The following is an 18888-nucleotide window of genomic DNA, read 5'->3' as shown; positions in this document are numbered from 1 at the left end:
AAATATTATTAATTTAATTATCGCTTGAAGTTTAGGGATATAAGAAAAATAAACTGCTCTTGGGTAACATAATAAATTTAATTATTTCTAATTTTAGAATGAGATATAACTGACTATCGTATTTAAAATAAATGTTAGGCTTTAATATAATATATAATATAATATAATTTTTAGACTCGCAAAATATTAACATGACGTTGGTACTTCGACTGGAACATTGCTATTTCTTTTACGATTTCTTTTCCCTGATAAATTTTGCTTCTTTGTCATGATCTTCGATGCCGCGGTGATTACTCACAATACCAATGGATCTCTGTAGATGTTGAAGACGCACCGCTTACTGCCGGAGGATTTTACAATCGATACTCACGTAGATGATAGTCAAAGTATCGCGACACCCCTATGCGTCAGAAAAATTTCTTTAGTGGGGACAGTTCTTAGTATTTCTTTTATCCTTTTTGTAAATAAGATTTCTCGTCAAAAATAAGTTAAAAGGAGTCGTGAACTCACCTCGTACTGCTTATCGAATAATCCTTACTTTGCCCCCTGTCTGACGTAATCTTCGAAACCTTTCACCTTTACTAGTGATGTCATTTCCTCCTGCTCCTCTTCCTCGTTGTTTGCGATGGCGATCAGCTGGACTTTCGGAGTTGCTCGCGATAGGGATTGTCTGTCAGAAGGAGTTGACAGATCTTGCTTTGAATTCGATATCACGGATTTCTCTTGTTTGTCGTTTTCAATATTCTGTGATAGAACCATCTCGTCTTGCATTAGCTGGTTGGACAATTTCTGCTTTTTCCTGTAAAATAGAAATTTTACCTCACATTACAGTAGACGTAAAATTAATCTGTAATTCTGAAGTTATTTTAATAACAAATATTAGGCAATATCACTTTATCTTCTAAAAAATTTTAAAAACACTACCTTCGGCACAAGTAAAAAGCTGCGCTTGCCACAACGAGGAATAATATAACGGGTATGACCCATGCTTCGTGATGCTTCGGCGGAACCTCACCGATGCGAAACGATTTTGCAAGCATGATCGGCTCGGTAGACGAATTCTGTTCGGTTACAATAATCAATATTTCATAAAATCCTTCATGTTTTAATGAGCAATTCCTCGCATTGCCGTAAATTTGATTGTCGCCGATTCTGAACCGTTTGCCAGCAAATTCTTTGGTCTGCCACAATTGAAAACAAAGATATTTGATTTCAAAGACACACATGAAGTTTATTGCTAATACTGTAGTAGTGATTTATGTAATATATTAATTTTATTTTAATTATATGTGAAACAATTTTATAACTAGCACTATTTTTGCAGCTAGACTTATTCAATTATTATTTAATCATTTCATTTACGCACGCGTAAAATATTTACGCACAGAATTTACAAATAATTCGTATATTGTACCAAAACTTTAGCAGCTTGCCAAGCGATTTCGCCCATCTTCACACCTACTCGTTCTCGCAGATTCTCAGGTACTTCCAAATATTGCTCGCAGAGATTAGGACCTTTTACAATAATGTGCATCATGCTGTCTTGAGTGTCGTTTAAGACAGACGGTATATTTAATAATATCGTGGAATCGGATTTGTTTACTATGACGTCTAGAACGCCGTCAAAGGCTGCGGTTGAAGGCGTATCAATTTTCACAAACTTTGTGATGCTAGACTTATTCGCAATCGTCACAGCTTGGATATAAATGACGTATTGCGTTGATGGGAATAAATGCAATCGTTCGGTATAGTTACGCATGTATTGTGTCACCGGGTATTCAAGTGTTTCATTAATAGGTGATAGGGAAATGTTCTTTCTCAGGTTTGAAAAGATTTCTTGTATCCGTATACGAAAATACCTCAGATGACCACCTGTCTTCCAGGGATGGAGCCACTTTAAATCAACCACGCTGTTATTGTTGACTGTAAATGTATAATTCTCAGGTGCGTCCGGCGCTAAAATGTACATTAAAACAATAATCAAATTAATTTTATATTTTGAGAAATTTTTAAGAAGCCACTAAATAATTGCTTATTGCACATAATACAGATTAAATAGCTATAATGGGAATAGAGGAGATTTATCATTAGCATTTTTTATCCTAGCTGGGTCATAGCTGGTGCTCAAGGCAAAGATATGTTAGTCGCAGCGAAAGAAAAGGAGAAGTAGTAAATAATAAAATATAATGTGTTATAGATTATGTAATTAGTTTCGATTTTAAGAAAGTTTATAAGTTTATGATGTACTAATCTTCTAATGGCATAAGTTCTTTTAAAATTATTTATTAAAATAGTTACTAGTATTATGAAGCATATCGTCAGTTACGAAAACTGGAAGGCCTGGTTGAGTAACGTTTATATTGTGTGCTAAAACCTGCAATTTATATTTTGTATTGTGCATTTTTTATGTATATAATTTCTCTTGTCTATTAACGTTACTTTACCTTAATTGTTTCAGAAATTGTGGACGATTTTTGAACAACTTTGCATATGTAATCATCCCACAAGTCACAAGACTCATTGATTTGAACTTCAACAACTGAGCAATGTCCGCTATATTTGTTACACAACTCGACAATATAATCACGCAATTTTCCATTGATAGGTGGTCGTGGGCTTTGCCATCTTAGGTGTATCATATCAGGCGTTTGACGAGTATCAATCTCGACAACCTCCACATTGGTTACTTTTGGCGGAGCTGTTATTTCGATTCGTTATAATCATATATTGCAAATGAAAGCAATTATAAATTATCAAAAATTGTTAAAATAATAATTATTAATAATATCATGGTTTACCCGCCGGCGGAGTTTCAAACTCATATTGCTGATATGCGGAGACATTCTCTTTGCTCCTGTAATCTCTTATTACATAAACTGTTGCTATATATCGTTCAACACCGTTTAATTTTGGATATAATTGATCCAAGTTGAGATTATAGTTTTGAGTTTCATTGGTCACATTGAAGTATTGAACAGCGTCGCTAATACCCTGTATTTTTATGCTAGATATCAATGGCCCAGAAATCGTAGTGCAATTTTCGGGCGGACGCCATGACAAGTTCCAACCTTGTACTCTCAACTGACTAAATACTTCTGATGGTATCTCTATAAAACCGTTAATTCTTTTTTTTTGTGTGATAAACTTTTATATGTGTATATTAGATATCAATATATTATTAAAAGCACATTATTAGAGATTAATAAATAATTAATTATACGAATTAATTGGCATTCTATCTGTATAACATTGACAATAATTCTAATAAACAATGTAATGTACATATACCAGATTGTGTTGTATTAAAGATTGTCTCTGCGATTGCGCTGAAATGTCGTGAATTATGAACTATAACCTGCGCACTATACAATGTGTATGGATGTAAATCTGAAATTGTGATTGTCGGCTCTGTTGTAGATTTTGTAATAATGTGATTATCCGGCGTAGGCAATTTTAAATCCTTGCAACCGTAGTATTCTATAACCTTGAATTAATACAAAGCATCTGCATATTAAGTCAAAGTACGTAAAGATGAAATATCTAATATTATAATTAAAATAGTTAAAATTAAATGTGTACATGCGATCTTAACAATATTGCGCGATTTAATAATTTGAGTATTGTGGGATTTTATCAGACGTGGGATGAACTAGATATTGACATATAAAATTCAATAATTTCAATTAATTTTGATAACTAATTAATTTTGTATGTATATATATATATAACTTTATTACCTTCAAAATTATTTCATATCGCACTATTTTTCCGTTCGGTTTATATGGAGGTCTCCAAATTAGAATGAGTTGTGTATTAGTCAATAACACACCTCGAAGATCTTGCACTTTAGATGGAACTGTGAATATTTATAAAAAATGTTTGTAATCTATGTATATGTGCCATGCTGCGTCTATATAAAAAACAAACGTCTTTTATATATTTTTGACATATAATCAAACTTACCGCCTTCAAGTGTATGAATTTCCTTGGATAATAACTTGTGATTATTATGAAATATTGTCACATCAAAAGAAGTGTATGACGGCAAATCTTGCAATTTATATGGGAAAGACGTAGCTGATATAGATAGTTGGTTTTCGTTCGTATCTATATTGCGAACTTCCAGCAAATACCAATTTGCCGGACATGAATATAATTGCTATGATAAGAAAAAAAACAAACATAAATTTTATTTATCTTGAAGTACTATTCGACATATTATAAATGCAATTATACGCAAAAATTAAAAGAAGTCTAAACTTAAATTTTTATCATAAAATATCTACATACATTTGGATTGATTCGCCAATCAATTATCATGCCGTTTTCTTCGGGCGTTACGTCAAAGTTTTCAGTCGCTATATCATTACGTATTATAAAGAATTATTACAGCAAATATGTTATTAACGATAAAATTAGATAAAAAATTAAAATATTTTTTACGAGTGTAACAATAATAAACAGAAATGTGACAAACTTTTATAGCACAGTAATATACTTTGTGTTTTTTAATCGTTTTGCATCATACTATTAAAATTAAATTAAAATTAAAATTAATAAGATAATAATCTTGATTAATAATTCCAACTTTTATATTACCTATATTAAAAATAATAAAGTTACTGACAATGAGTCATGAGATGACTGTGTCAATAATATTGATAATTAATTAACAAATTATGAGTAATAAAACATTGTATAAACTAAATAAATATTGACTCACGATTGCACTTAGTTTCAGCTACTTGCCAATCGCTATGTATTTCCACACCAGCAATATCTAATGTGATACCGATATGATACGTAGTTCCAGGTTCCACATTCTCAAAATAATTTGTCAATTCTGTCATATTTCGAAATAGTTTGTTCCATGATTGATTACCGTTTTTTACTTGTTCCTGCAAAAAAAGTATCAGAAACTTGATCTTTTTTCTTTTATTATCAAACATTTGGTGATATCTAGGTATTCGTATCGATTGCAAACTTTATTTACTTAATTATAAATTTAATGATTTATTTAAACAGTAATTTTTATTATGTTAAAAAACATTTAAAAATAATATTAAATTCTTACTCGAATAACAAAAGAAAATCGAATCGTTAATCCATCATATTCGTCCTTCCATGTTATAGGAGCAGTGGCTAAAATAGTCGTTTCGCTTGTAGAGATAATCGTAGGTGCACTGGGTTTGTCTACTCCTTTGAAATGATCATTATATTTGTACTTTTCTCTAACCATGAGAGATATATAGTATGTTTGATATTTACAATTAAAAGCATGCTAATTTTCATATAAGAGATTGTTACTTGTTTGACATAAAGGTGGTATGTAAATTTCTCTAGCATTGTTGCAACCATTAGTACACACTCCAGTTACTTTATTACATTGTCCTTTATAAAGACAAGAGCCGCATGTCTCTTTGCAGCCATGTCCATAATTATGCGATGCACAAGCTGAAAGCTCGAATAATAAATGTCCGAATATTTTGTACATAAAAATGAAAATAATATTGATGGCATTAAAAATTACGTGTAGAACATGTATCTCCGAAGAAACCCGGAGCACACGTACAACCATATTCGTAACAAATTTTGATTTCTCGACAATCAGAGTTACTATTTAGATCATATTCACAGGAAGACCAACATTGCGGTCCAATCTTTCCTTGAGGACAATTTGCGTCACCTGAAAAAAATTACATATATTTCAAAAAGAAATATCTGTAATCAGTAAAATTTGCGACATTATTCATTTCAGTTACGCAACATAGCAATTATCAATACTCACGCAGGTTTATAAATGGTTTCATGGTTGATGAAGGATTCACGACAGCACGTTCATTGTAAAATATTTTTTGACATGTCTCAGTTGGCCAATTATAATAACTATTTTGTTTACAAATCATTACACCCGCCCTGAAAGCTCCTAAAAAATAATAAACCAAATTATACATACAAAAATATAATTTGTTGGAATACTTTTACAATTATTAAACAAGCGTGCAAAGTATGTAATTGGTAATTAGCATTAAGAAGATTACGAATGTTATAAGAAAATAAAAAATTGCATGATTCTCACCATTTTGAGGACATTGACGAACGTTCGCTATCGCCCACAACGGATTCAAGCTATGCTTATTGAGTTTAGGAATTAATTGAATTATAACTTTGTTATAACTACTGTAATTGCTCGCTGAAATATTTGTCGTGATTTTGACAGATTTCCACATAGGCAAATCATGAACCTTGGTTCTCCGTGAGTCTTTTACTGTTACCATTTCCAATACTTTATCGTTAGTGTAATCACGCAACACTATATGTGCATCGCAATCGATGCAAAGACCAATTAACAATTGTACGCATATTGTTTCGTTATTAAATTGGAAAGCAGGACTTGTTAAAATTGCATTCTCAACAGTCGTATGCAGAAAGTCATCTGAAAGACATGTTTGTATATAACTTTTTTTTCGTTATTTGATACTGAATTTAAAATAATGTTGGCGCAAATTTATTGAAAATCTGTACTCACATATATGAAATCGAAGCAACATCGCTGTGGGGCTTCTAATATACATGTAATAATTATTATGTGAGTGTAAGTTATTTCTTTCCTCGTCTGTATAAGTCATAATAATCTTATCAGTATCATAAACAATTATTTTTCTCATCGCAGGGTCCCATGTAATTAAAAACGATCGCCATTCACTTTCAGACAATGGTGTGTGCTGCATCATTATAAAGTTATTTTAAATGCGATATAAATATCTTGCGACAATTTTTGCAAATTTAGATTATTAAAGATTCTGTTTTTGAGAAGTCGTATAGGATAGGGAAAGTAAGAATTTTATTTGATTTATTTTTCTTTATTTGAAATATGCTTTTGAACCGGTTTTACTATATTGAATGAGTAACAAAAAAATGGCCTTTTTTATAATAGAGTCAAACGCGGTATTCTGTGCATGAGTTAACACTATGTAACATTTAATTAATAATTTATTACAAATTGCAAATTTTATATTTTGGCTTTACTTTGAGTCGTCTTCAGCGACGCATTGATAGATAAATTAAATAATTTCAAGTTTTCCTGTAAGGTGAGTAAGTATTTAAAAATTGATTGTGTTATTGATTCGATGGTATATCATAACCACTGCCGCATTAAAATCATCCTAATTTCCGTGTACTTTCAGCTTGTTAATTTTACGTTACATCGAATATTAAGGAAGATTTCTTCTTTAATACACATGTTAAAATCTGATACCACTACTACTTATAGCAAAAATTGAAACAGCACTATTTCGCACAGTAGCTGTTTTGACGAGCCTAATCACTTTATGCTCTTTTTTTACATTTTTATTAAATATTTTTATGATATATTTATTTACCCAGAAGTAATCTTGTGTTTTCCCGCATTCCGAACTTCCCTTGGGAAATTTCCCGGGTAGAGGCACTCCCGACGTGCACTTTCGTATGACGGACTTTGTATTGGCCCAACCTCCTATTACTATCCAATAGCAAAGATCTCTATCATAATTTTTTCCGTTGCAAATGAATATATACGCGTCGCGAGATCCACGAACCGAAAATGAGAGCTTTACTTCGGTAGTGAGTTCAAAATCTACATAGTCATAGGTATCTTGAAAATTTTCATACTGTTTAAACTCTGAAAATATTAAGTGTATGTTACTTGAAGTTATCATAAAAGTATATATTTTGTTTATATTATAATAATGCATCCTACATATATCACAATCTTTTGTCAAACTGCGAGGCTCTTACCTTCCCATCGTTGATCGAATACCGGACCCATAGCTGTTTTAATGGAATTTGTAAGACTCCAGTTGGTTTTAGTCCATGACTCCAAGCAGCCTTCGTTTGCGTTCATTTTGCAATCTGTCTCATTATTGCTGAATTCATTTAAACCGTGAAACTCTGAAATAATGTGCGTGTTTATTGTAAGTGCATGGCAGTTGAGTATAAAAATAATAGAATGTTTTATGCATGAGTCTACTTAAAAGATATTAAATTTAATAAAAATGAAAATTTCAAGACATATGTAAAAATAAAGAATATATATAATTTTTATTACTTTTAAGTATATTTTGCTTCGCAAGCTGTAAAAGTGCTTATTTTAATCTTGATAGATGAGACTTACTAAATGTGTTTTCTTCTGCTTTATTATATCTCCAAATTAAATAGTGGTTCCACACAAGAGCACCGCCATCGTCCTCTGAGAAGCATATCGATTTTACTCTGCTGAGGTCTTTAGCTAATCCACGCAATACGGTTACTTTTGCGCGAATATGTAACATTTGACTCGCAAAGATAAAGAACGCGAAAATAGTTAGCGCATTCATCGATGCTTTTTTCATTGTCAACGAAAATATGCTGTTTGTATGACTAATGATATCACTTCAACAAAGTTTCTGCCGAGTTGGATCTAATGATACAACACAGTCTTGCCCATCGTGTGATGCACTATACATTTTTAAATAAAATCCGCGTGGTCACTCTCTTTTATTTGAAGACAACAGATTGCACTTCAGTCACAAGTCAATTGAAGTGATGAAATAATAAAAGAATTGAATTTTTGTCGAGATATTTTGTACCACGTCCGTTTTGCACTATTCAGTCTGCCGGACGACCGTAAAACTGCTGAAGAGGAAATGACTTCCGCGATAACAGATTTAGTATCTATATATCAAATGTCATAACGCATCAGAAAACGATACCATAAGATATCTGTATACAGGGTGGGGCACCTAACTTGCACAACTCGAAGAACTTATAAATTATAAGTTGTACGAAAAATTTATTTCAAAAGTGCCTAATTCGAAGGGAAATTAATTATACATTTTTTTTATGAGTAGAAGCATTTAAAAAATTTCACGGTTAGCTTTGTTTTTTTTAATGGAATGTTATATTTTTTGTGCCATTGTTAGAAGGTATGTTTAATTTTGCACTGAAATGTATTATTATTGATTAGCCTAAACCTAATAGATATTCAAGGAAATAAAGAATAACGAGGAATTGGAAATTTAATATCTTAGATGAATGTAATAAGACGAATAAGCTGATTTCATCTTACTTATACATCTATCTAAGATATTAAATTTCCAATTCCTTGTTATTTTGTTTTTTTTTAATATTTCGTTATCTATTAGGTTTAATAACTGAATATTTCTTAAAATATTTTACTTTCTTCGTGATCAAATAATAGATTTGCACAAAATGTAAAACTCTTAGCGATTTAGATATTTCTCTAATTCAAGATTATCTTTACATTTCGGAGAAATTTATAACCTACCACGAATTTTTATAAATAATTGTATCGCATATGAACTTAATGTTTGCTTGAAACAACCCTGATAACCGCCAACGATAGAAAACGATAAAAAATTTTTTATTGTTTTTAATATGGTTAGTGAATCGTTTATTTACGATACTCTATCAGAAATTCTGAATTCACGTTACAAAATACTCGGAATCCTATTGTAAATGTTTTATCAGCTGCATATCAGTTTCCATCGTTTTTAATATGGTTATAATGAATCGTTTATTTACGATACTCCATCAGAAACTTACGTTACAAAATAGTGAATCGTTTGAATTGGTTTTAGTTAATCCATTTCAATAGTTACGAATCAGTGAATTAAGCAGGAATCATTAGCTGCCGTACAGAAGATGATAAGTCGTATTTCGGAAAACCTTGATAAGAAACGATAGATGTGTTGGTTCGGTTAAGTCATATAAATATCGATGAGATGTCTATCATTTTATTCTTATATATCCGTATTAATGCATACGGTAATTTATTACCATAAATATAACGATATATACTATATCGTGTATACGATTGATTCAGACGGGTAATAATTGTATGTACATATAGAAAACGATTTATAACTATTGTATAGTTATTTTTTTATTCGGATCTAAAACGATAGGAACCGATTCGATTCGATTAATGTTTTATCTGTTTTTTAAATATGCAACGATAGAACCGATAAGATACGATTAAAAACGATACAGATATAAGTACCCGTTAATCGTTTTCTATCGGAGATGGTTACCAGGGAAGGATTGTAACAAAGTTATAAATATTTTTCTAAATTTTATCGTAATAGTGTATTTTTACATAATTTTTATTTTCTACAAAATATTTCGTACAAAATAATTTTTAGTTTATAAAAAGTAAGTCATTTCTTACATCTTCTTACATCAATCTGAAATCTTTACACGTTTTGAAGGCGTCATTTATAAAGCTGTCTCGTGTGACGTAACGATGTTAATCCTACGTATGATTTATCTTATAAATGCTAATAGCTCTTAAACTATTCATATCTACGAGAATCTATGAAAACCTCAATCGTTGTATTCGCGCTAAATAAGTAAACATCAGATAAAATTTGAAAAACATGTAGACATTAAGAGATGTTGAAGATATTCATAAACTTTTATATAATAATTTATAGAATAAAGTCTTAATTTAAGAGCTTGAGCAACAATTCTTATAAGCAGTATGAATTAATAGTACTTGTGAATGGCAATAATTTATTTTCAATACATTTCGAATTTGTCGCTGAGATCTTACTGCGCATATTTGATCGAACAGAAAGCTAACATTTGACTTTTCAAGATTACAAAAAAATTCATTAGCTTCAATTAATACTTTTTGGAAAAGGTATGCGCTTATCCACAGCACAACTTTTTGAAATATACTTTTAGTAAATATTCTTCGCGCAACTCATTTTATTTCGATATTTATAGAATAAAATATTATTTTCCAACTATGTAGTAAAAATATTTATTATATATGCTTCAACAGCCTTACAGTAGCATTTTTACATATCCTCTTTTTGGAAGAAAAATAATTCTAAAGTAAATGTGATTATAATGATTAATGTAATTATGTTTAATGGTCGTCAGAACGGCATTAGAACCTAAGGAGAGAACCGTGGTATCCAAGAATGTACTCGTCTATGACGTCCGAGATTGCATTTCGGCTTCAGAAGAGCCAACAAGGCTAAACCAGCGCCTAAGACCGACACGCCGCACAGGGCGCCGGCCGTAATATCATGAAGGGGTGTGCCGTCTCTCGGAGATTTAGCGGCGAGCAGCAGAAGACCAGCGCAGCTCAATGCCGACAGTCCAGCCAGGCCAAGTCCTGTCCAGGTCTTTCGCAGACTTCTGCATGCACCTGCTAGAGCGCAGCAGGCACCGCAACCGACCGCACTGTCGAAGTAGTATCTAAAAACACAACGTTTTTTCTTGAAATATTGATTATAAAATTATTTAACATTTATGTAAAAGAAACATATGCTTCTAAAATGTTTAAGTAATTACTGTTTAAAAGAAACTGATGCTGAATATTATAATTTCTTATTTAAAAAGTTTTTCTTTTTTTTTTAAGTTGTACCTTCTTCCTTGCGACCAGGATAGGTACAGGGCGAGACCACATGTGAGAAGACCGACTAATATCAAAAGTATCGGTGCGCTCTTTCTGTCATGTTTTTCCATACCGCTCGCCAGCGTCGTATTCGCGTCGCTATTCGGAGGAGATAATGGAGGTACCTAATATGAGAAGAATCTTTATTAGACTAATTATTACTTTTTGTCTACCACAGCATTATCTGCTTAGTTCATTATCTGCACTTACGACGGCGGTTCGAGCCATAAATGCACTTTCTACGCTTTGATAGTTCTTCTGTTCGGCGGGTACCACCTGATACTTGGGCGATCCGGACATCATCGGCATGGACTCGAGACCGCTTTCCGTATAAGCGTAGCGAGGCGGCGGCTCATGACTCATGTTCATTAAATCCACCGGGGCGGTACCAACGTAACGAAGCCGGCCGCAATTACTGGCTGGACAAAGGTCCTGCTGTCGGGATGAGTTCTCCAGCAGAGGAAGACATCTGCGAGCTGATGATTCCTTGTTAGGCGTCGAAGTCTGAGGTCCTGTCGGCGAGAAGGCTCGGTGAGGTGTACCCTGAGGAGTTGTGCGCGTTGGACTGAAGGTACGACCTGACAGAAGTAACAGAAAAAATTCTATTCTGTTAGTTGGAAAATTATTTAAAAATTAATTAAAAGTATAACAAACAGTATAATGTGAGAAAATAGTATCTAAAGAACATGATATATTTTCAATTTCTCAGCGGATATATTTCTCTAGAATTTAATCTTTCATCATATTTATTTATTTATTATATTATGAAAAATATTATTTAGTACAATATATATTATATATTTATACACATTAAAGAAAACACAATATATGCAATAATAAATTTCAAACCATTTGGGGATCCGGCAGGAGTGAGTGCCCTTCGTTGCGGTGTGCCGGTTTGATTGAATGATTGTTGCCTCTTCGGCGATAGAGTCCTCTCTTCGGATCTGGATCTCGGTTTTCTGGGTGTGGATAGTATTTCATGTAGTTTCTGCGTAGCTAAGTTGTTCTTCGGCGACACCGAGAGCTCCTGTGCGTTTCTCTCGGGAAGTGCCGGCGGAATCTCTTCTTGCAGAGGTACTCTGATGTAACGACCTGTTGCAAATTATGCAATTAAAAATTTAAACAGGTAATTTATATATTATACATATTTATTTTTTGTACTGTAGACTCAAATAATCGATCAATTTTTATTAAATCGATTGCAAACGCGAAGAAAGATTTTATATTTTTAAAACTGAAGGTAAAGTCTGGGTAAAATTACCCTGCGGAGTGTTGATGTGTCGAGGCGCCGATTTCGCATTACTCCATTGCGGGCCGTGGTCTTCTTGATAGTCTTGGTCACCCGGTATAAGAGCATATCTACCGGCATTGCCGCGACACGTTCGCGTCTGCGGCCCTCCTCGATCGTCTTGGTTGGTCGCCGGCGCGGAACGTTGTTGCACCTGCTGGCGTGGAATGAACTCGTACCTCGACGAGTTCCTGCGCGGCAACTGGCTCCTCTCCGCCTCGTCCTGCTCTATGTATTCGTATCGCGAGGACTGGTTGTAAGTCACGCGAGACTCCTCCACCGGAAGACTGGCGTATCTCCTGTGCGTGGGGGCCCTGTTACCCTCCAGATAACAATACCGGTCTCGTGACTCGCAGACGTTCAACGTTGTCTCCGGCGGGGCTTGGAAGGCCGGATTGCTCTGACCCGCGGCGTGACATTGCAATTGCAACGGCGGCGGAGGCGGCGGTAAATCGTCGCTTCCTTGAAACTGCTGCGGCGGCGGCGGCAGGTCGTTAACATGATCGTCCGGGATGTACTCCGATTGACGGCAGAATGACGGATTCGTGTAGCAATGCACCGGCACCGATTCAGGTGGCTGAGCCATGATTGCTGTTCGTAGCTATCTCATCGAACGATGTGTATCTTCTCGCTTTTTCGATCAAAGAGAAAAATAAACGTTTTCGCGAGGCAATCTTCGTTGAGAAGCTTGTTGTTAAAAACTTGTAAATGATCAAGAAAGGAATTGAATTAAGCTGGTATATTTAGGTTTGATTCGAACGAGTAGATCTGGCACATTAAATCGCGGAGATAAATTGAGAGTTAAATGGTCAAGTCTGAGACGTTATTAGCTAAATAAGTAGTACATTTAACATGATTTGAAGGATTTCTTTAAGATTTTTACAGACTGCTGTCACAAATTCCATTTAGAATAAAATGTTCTCCAAATCCATATGTTATGTAAAACACGACGAAAATTAATATATATTTTATCTGGCACATTTCATTGATAAAAATTGATTTGAACTTTTCGCGACACTTTCTATCGAGTATTTAGAAGTAATCACAGGAGTCAGATCTTCAAGATTTATAGAAGAAATTATTAAATATTGTGGAACACTGACGAATCTCACTAATACTGTTAAACATAATCCTTTTTACGATCACAAACACACACAAATCGACGAATCTTTTAGACACTATTATACATTAACGGAATCGGAGAATAAAAATCTAAAAAACCACCAGGATTCAAGATCTATTGACGAGTATTACTAGTATGCTACTGACATAAATAGGAGATCGCCAAGTCTCCAATGCGAGGTTCACTATTCGCATCGACGATGAGTCAGTTTTGTATATTAATCTGCAAGCCTGTTTACACATCTTTGTGCACAAATTTCAAAAGTGTTCCAACACATTGAAGCTATTCCTTATGTGTTCTTTTCTTGTCTTAACAGTTAAATTATACCATACAATTTTCAATCGCTCACTTGATTTCTTCGGAGAACAGGGCCATTAAATAATTAAAAGTTTCATCTGTGTCGAAATAACGACATAGTACCTTTAGCAATTTCACCTATATAAGAGTCACACACACAAGAATGCGTTTGTAATGTTTGGTTTAAAGTTTGACAATAAATTTTGAATTTAATTCTGATTTTAATCATAAAATTAATGATTAATTCCTTCCGATCGGAATACAAAATGTGTGTCGGCGCGTAAAAATGTTCATCAAGAATGCGCACTTTCAATCGCTACGCGATGTGCTCACGACCGTTGCCTTCGTTAAACTGTCTCGCGAGTTCCCTTAACAGCAGATGCGCAAAGGGCGTTTCTCCATGCGTTCCCTCGTATCTGCGCGTGTATACGCGCTTGCTCGGGGGGTTGTCACGGAGTTTCACGTAATACGGGCCCGGTGTCCCTTCACAGAGTGGGGGGGGCCCTTCAGCTATAATGTACTTCGCTCAGAATTTCGACCGTTGCGTCTGTTCGACGATTTTCTGACGGAGTAATTTAAACTTTAAATGCCTTCGAAGAATGCGTCTATCATTGAAGTAAATTGTGACTTTTTCACGACTTAATATATAAAAATTTACGTTTACGCGAAACTCATGACGTTTTTGAAAGGTCAGAATATTAAATGATCGTTCGCTTTTCTATATAGTAAATATTTAAAAAATAAAATAAAAGTAACAAGCATTTTTCTTTCTGGAAAAGGAAAAACTTTTTAACGGAAGCGTTGTTAAAAATAAATATTGTACGACTGTAATACACTTGTTAATATCTGTTATATTCTTGTGGATTCAACCTTTATATCGTCTATTTACATCAAATTACTTTATTTTAATTTTTATTTTTTAACATATACACATATACCTAAATTTTTCTTAATTTATAATAATGCTCGAATAATATAATTACATATATAAAATAAAAACATCTCCAAATTAGGTGGACGTGAAAGAACTCAGAGTGAGGCTACCATAGCCGATTTTCTGGGCAGCTGCCACGACCGTTGAGACGCGTGCCCCGATAAAGTAACAGCTGCTCCAACACGAATGCATTTCGGTCGCAAACACATCGTTTGCCTCGCTCGCTCTCGCCGAGTACCAAATATATATCTCTCGTGCTCTTAGGCATACCGGCACGTTAACGGTCGAAAAGTCACTTTAATGAAAGGATTCGAAACGGCGCGCGTGGCTTAAACGACGGGAGCGCCAAAAGTACGCTTTTTCGGAGCCTTTTTTACGAATGCACGCTCGCGTGAAAGTACAGACACAGAGAGGAAAAAAAAGAGATATCACGAGATAGACGGAAACCAGATCGACCCTGATATTTTCACGGTTGAACTGTTAATCGAATGTACGAGCGGTGACTTAAGATTTCTCTATCTCGAAGGTTTCTTCGCTTTTGAAAAATTTCTAGAGGCACATCTCTTTACTTTTGCATCAATTTTACGTGTTTTAAGAAAAACAATGCTTGATAACGCTTTTTTTTCATATTCGGATCTTTGAATAGATCTTAGATACGTTAGGTATTTGTCTATCTTGCAAATGTGATACATGCTTTCAAACTAAATCAATAAAATGCGATGCTAGATATTATATTGCTTATTTCAATTAGTACTATCGAGCAAAGCAAACAACCATATCCAATTGTACAAACATGCAGTCGTGCATCTTTCCGGCTTGCTCCACATGTAACGCATCCCACAAATCGCGGTCATTTCCACGTTGTACGGAGTCACGCACTAGGATCTGATTTTTTTGCATATCTTTCTAAAACGCAACTTCATCCGCTTGAGCAAGTGTTTGCGGTTTGATCGGAAGTTTGATGTCTTCGGTCCGACGATCTCTTTCTCGTCCGAACTTCTTGAAAGCGCTTCATAATTTCCGCATGAACGACTTATCGGTGGCAGAATGATTTTGCTGTAACATCGTGAAAGTCCTCTCTTTCGTTCAATCCAACGGATTCTTGAGATCCGTTGAGATATACACCGTTATGGCGCAATGTGCAGTTTATCCCCAGCAGCCATTGGAAGCTACACTTTCTCGAGATCGTCCTCCTAATTACACAACAGCACTAATAACGATCCTTAGCATTTCACATTAGTCAATCATAATCCTTATGCATCCATGATTACTATCGTGACGAAATCTTAAAAGAGACGCGGTAATATCGCGTGCGGTTTTATTCTTTCATCTGTTACTTTCTATACGCTTTTATGGTAACGTTAAGATTATCCTACATTTTATTAGATGAAAACTTGATGTTTAATGAATGATTACATAATTTAAAACAGAGATTAATAATAAGATTAATTATGAGAGAAAATTAATAACTTCTAACGACTAAAGCGGCTAAAATTAAATGTTTCCGTGTAATTTAAAGTAACAAATATTAATTCAAATATTATTCCAACTTAGGATCGTCAACAATCCTGATTAACTTAACTATATATGATAATATGTTATAAGATTACAGATGACCTCGATTTCTAAAATAACTTTTGACATAAAACGGTGTTGGAAAATAATCTAGCATTGAGAGAGTAATCTTTCTTTAATATTCGTTATAATTTAGTCGAAGAGTATTGATCGAAAGAGAATATTGATCAAAAGATTGCTTCTTTTCATTGTTTTACGTATCTCTATGGGGATTCTGTCATAACGTAAATGATCCAACGAGAATCCATGTTTTTGCAACTAACAATAATGTTGGTACGAAGAACCTGAGATACATTTACTCTCTGACGGAATTATCCTCGATTATAACGGGACTTTTATTATACTGAGTGGAATGGTCGCGTTTTCGTGGGAGACAAGTGAGGTCAACTATTCCGAAAAATTCGACTCAAAGAGCTAATAAATAAAATTCAGCTATGATAATATATTAATATGCTCGTTTTCTTATTAAAACATTCAAGAACATAAAGAAATTTTATTAGTTGAAACATAATTATGTTCATTGTTCTCTTTTGCATCCTCATATATGTATACAGCGACGAACGACATAGGCAAGAGGAAAATGCAAGATTATATCTGTCTCCTATTATAACTAAGACCGTTTTGCGTGAGTACAAACCGTCGATGATGTGAACAGGATTTAACGCGAGTCGAAGGTATGCTTATCCTGCGCTGTCCTCTATTGTCCCTTTCACTGCAAGTCAGTTGCGTGGGAGACTCGTTCAGCAAATTCAATTCATAGTAATTTCAAGGAGTAATCTTTGAAGTTCAGTTGCTACTTAAGTATCACACGCGAGTAATCGCTTATCGAACCGCGAATTTAAAACTATCAAATTGCAGTAACCAAAAGCATGTTTTCTTAAAGTTGAACCGAGGTAAACTAATCTTGGCATGAAGAAAAGTATGGAATACAATCGTTCTAATATCGCTATTACATATTGTTTAGACAAGTTTGCTAATAAGATGGAGTAAAATTTAAATATATTTTACGTGATACAAGGTTTTATGTGAGATACAATAGACATCTTTCAATTTTTATATAAAGATCAAGAACATAAAGTTAATACAGCACATTAAATTACATAAATTAATTTATTACTTATACTTATAGCGTTGAAATTTATATCTTAGAATTCCTAAAAACATATAAATATTATTAATTTAATTATCAATTAAAGTTTAGGGATTTGAAAAAAACGAAAACTGTTTTTATGTGACATTTAATTATTTCTCTCTAATGTCAGTATATAATATAATTGATTATCATATTAAATAAATGTTGGATTTTAAAATATAATTTAGATTCGTAAAATATTAACGCGACGTTGACACTTCGACTGGAACATTGCTGTTACATTTACGGTCTCTTCTCCATGATAAATTTTGCTTCTTCATGATTTTTGATATCGCGGCAGTTGTCCGCAATAAGTACCAGTGGTTCTCTGTAGTTGTTGAAGACGTTCTTGATGCCCCGCGTTACTTTTGTATTGCCAAGGATTTTATAATCGATATTCACGTAGATGATAGTCAAAGCACTACTGTCTGACGTAATCCTCGAAATCTTTTACCGTCACTAACGATATTTCTTTTTCTTCCTCTTTGTTGTTTGTAATAACGATTGACGGCCCTTCTGGAGTGATTGCCTGCGATAAGGGTATGTCAGAAAAAGTTGACTGATCTTCCTTTGAATTCGATATCACGGATTTCGTTTTATGTTCGTTAGTCTCAATATTTTGCGACAAAGCCATCTCGTCTTGTACTAGCTGTTCAATCCCTCTCTGTTTTTTCCTGCCAAAATTACATGTCAGATTGCAAGAGAACTAATCTGTACTCTATTAAAATTTGATTTGATTAGCATCCACAGCTCTAGCTCTATCTAAAGTGTTTACACTACAGATAGGAATAAGTAGATAAGGCTAGCAATATTACTATTTTTTAAAAGGTAGAAATTTTTTTTTAAATTAGAACAAAAGACATTACCTTGTGTACAAATAAAACGCTGCAACAGAAACGACGAGAAACAATAAAATGGGTATAAGCCAACTGTGAAGATCTAACACTTTAGCTGGAACTGTAAATATTTTTAAAAGATGTTTATAATTGAAATATATATGCAACGATGCATCTATATGCAAACAAACGTTTTTTAAATATTTTTAACATATAATCATACTTACCGTCTTCAAGTGTACGAATATTCTTAG

The 18888-nt window shown here is 33.8% G+C and overlaps 2 protein-coding genes across 3 annotated transcripts; both read right to left on the bottom strand.

Annotated features, from left to right (window-relative positions):
• Positions 1-59: 59 nt before the first annotated feature.
• Positions 60-8647, bottom strand: LOC139817032 (uncharacterized). The gene is made up of 21 exons (XM_071784848.1): positions 8153-8647; positions 7777-7929; positions 7383-7660; positions 6530-6725; positions 6080-6436; positions 5789-5926; positions 5531-5686; positions 5308-5454; positions 5075-5199; positions 4724-4898; positions 4291-4358; positions 3964-4159; positions 3738-3856; positions 3289-3484; positions 2799-3107; positions 2445-2698; positions 2299-2374; positions 1415-1956; positions 925-1181; positions 511-799; positions 60-400 (listed from the first exon to the last, which is right to left on the bottom strand). The coding sequence occupies exons 1-20, from the start codon at positions 8367-8369 to the stop codon at positions 535-537; spliced, it is 4224 nt and encodes a 1407-aa protein (XP_071640949.1). The 5' UTR covers positions 8370-8647; the 3' UTR covers positions 60-400; positions 511-534.
• A 1468-nt stretch (positions 8648-10115) lies between these two features.
• LOC139816109 (uncharacterized) lies at positions 10116-14495 on the bottom strand. 2 transcript variants are annotated; one of them, XM_071783449.1, is made up of 6 exons: positions 14007-14495; positions 12711-13368; positions 12296-12541; positions 11657-12024; positions 11417-11571; positions 10116-11247 (listed from the first exon to the last, which is right to left on the bottom strand). In XM_071783449.1, exons 2-6 carry the CDS (start codon positions 13321-13323, stop codon positions 10941-10943), a joined length of 1689 nt encoding a protein of 562 aa, XP_071639550.1. In that variant the 5' UTR covers positions 13324-13368; positions 14007-14495; the 3' UTR covers positions 10116-10940. The 2 variants fall into 2 exon arrangements, with proteins under 2 accessions (XP_071639550.1, XP_071639551.1); XM_071783450.1 differs by having other exon boundaries at positions 14281-14495.
• Positions 14496-18888: the final 4393 nt, after the last annotated feature.

This window comes from Temnothorax longispinosus, chromosome 7 (genome assembly GCF_030848805.1).
Source record: "Temnothorax longispinosus isolate EJ_2023e chromosome 7, Tlon_JGU_v1, whole genome shotgun sequence".
In the NCBI taxonomy this organism is placed as follows: Eukaryota; Metazoa; Arthropoda; class Insecta; order Hymenoptera; family Formicidae; genus Temnothorax; species Temnothorax longispinosus.
The sequence above is the reverse complement of the archived record's forward strand: the minus strand, read 5'-3'. Positions and strand labels throughout refer to the sequence as shown.

Excerpts from the sequence above, each read along its gene's own strand:
- LOC139817032 (XM_071784848.1), bottom strand. The coding sequence starts at position 8,369 with ATGAAAAAAGCATCGATGAATGCGCTAACTATTTTCGCGTTCTTTATC. Across the intron at positions 3,857-3,963 it reads AATTCATACACTTGAAGGCG|TTCCATCTAAAGTGCAAGAT; the intron begins GTAAGTTTGATT and ends AAATATTCACAG. Across the intron at positions 2,699-2,798 it reads GTTTGAAACTCCGCCGGCGG|CTCCGCCAAAAGTAACCAAT; the intron begins GTAAACCATGAT and ends TCGAAATAACAG.
- LOC139816109 (XM_071783449.1), bottom strand. The coding sequence starts at position 13,323 with ATGGCTCAGCCACCTGAATCGGTGCCGGTGCATTGCTACACGAATCCG. Across the intron at positions 11,572-11,656 it reads TTATGGCTCGAACCGCCGTC|GTACCTCCATTATCTCCTCC; the intron begins GTAAGTGCAGAT and ends TTCTCATATTAG. Across the intron at positions 11,248-11,416 it reads TCCTGGTCGCAAGGAAGAAG|ATACTACTTCGACAGTGCGG; the intron begins GTACAACTTAAA and ends TTGTGTTTTTAG.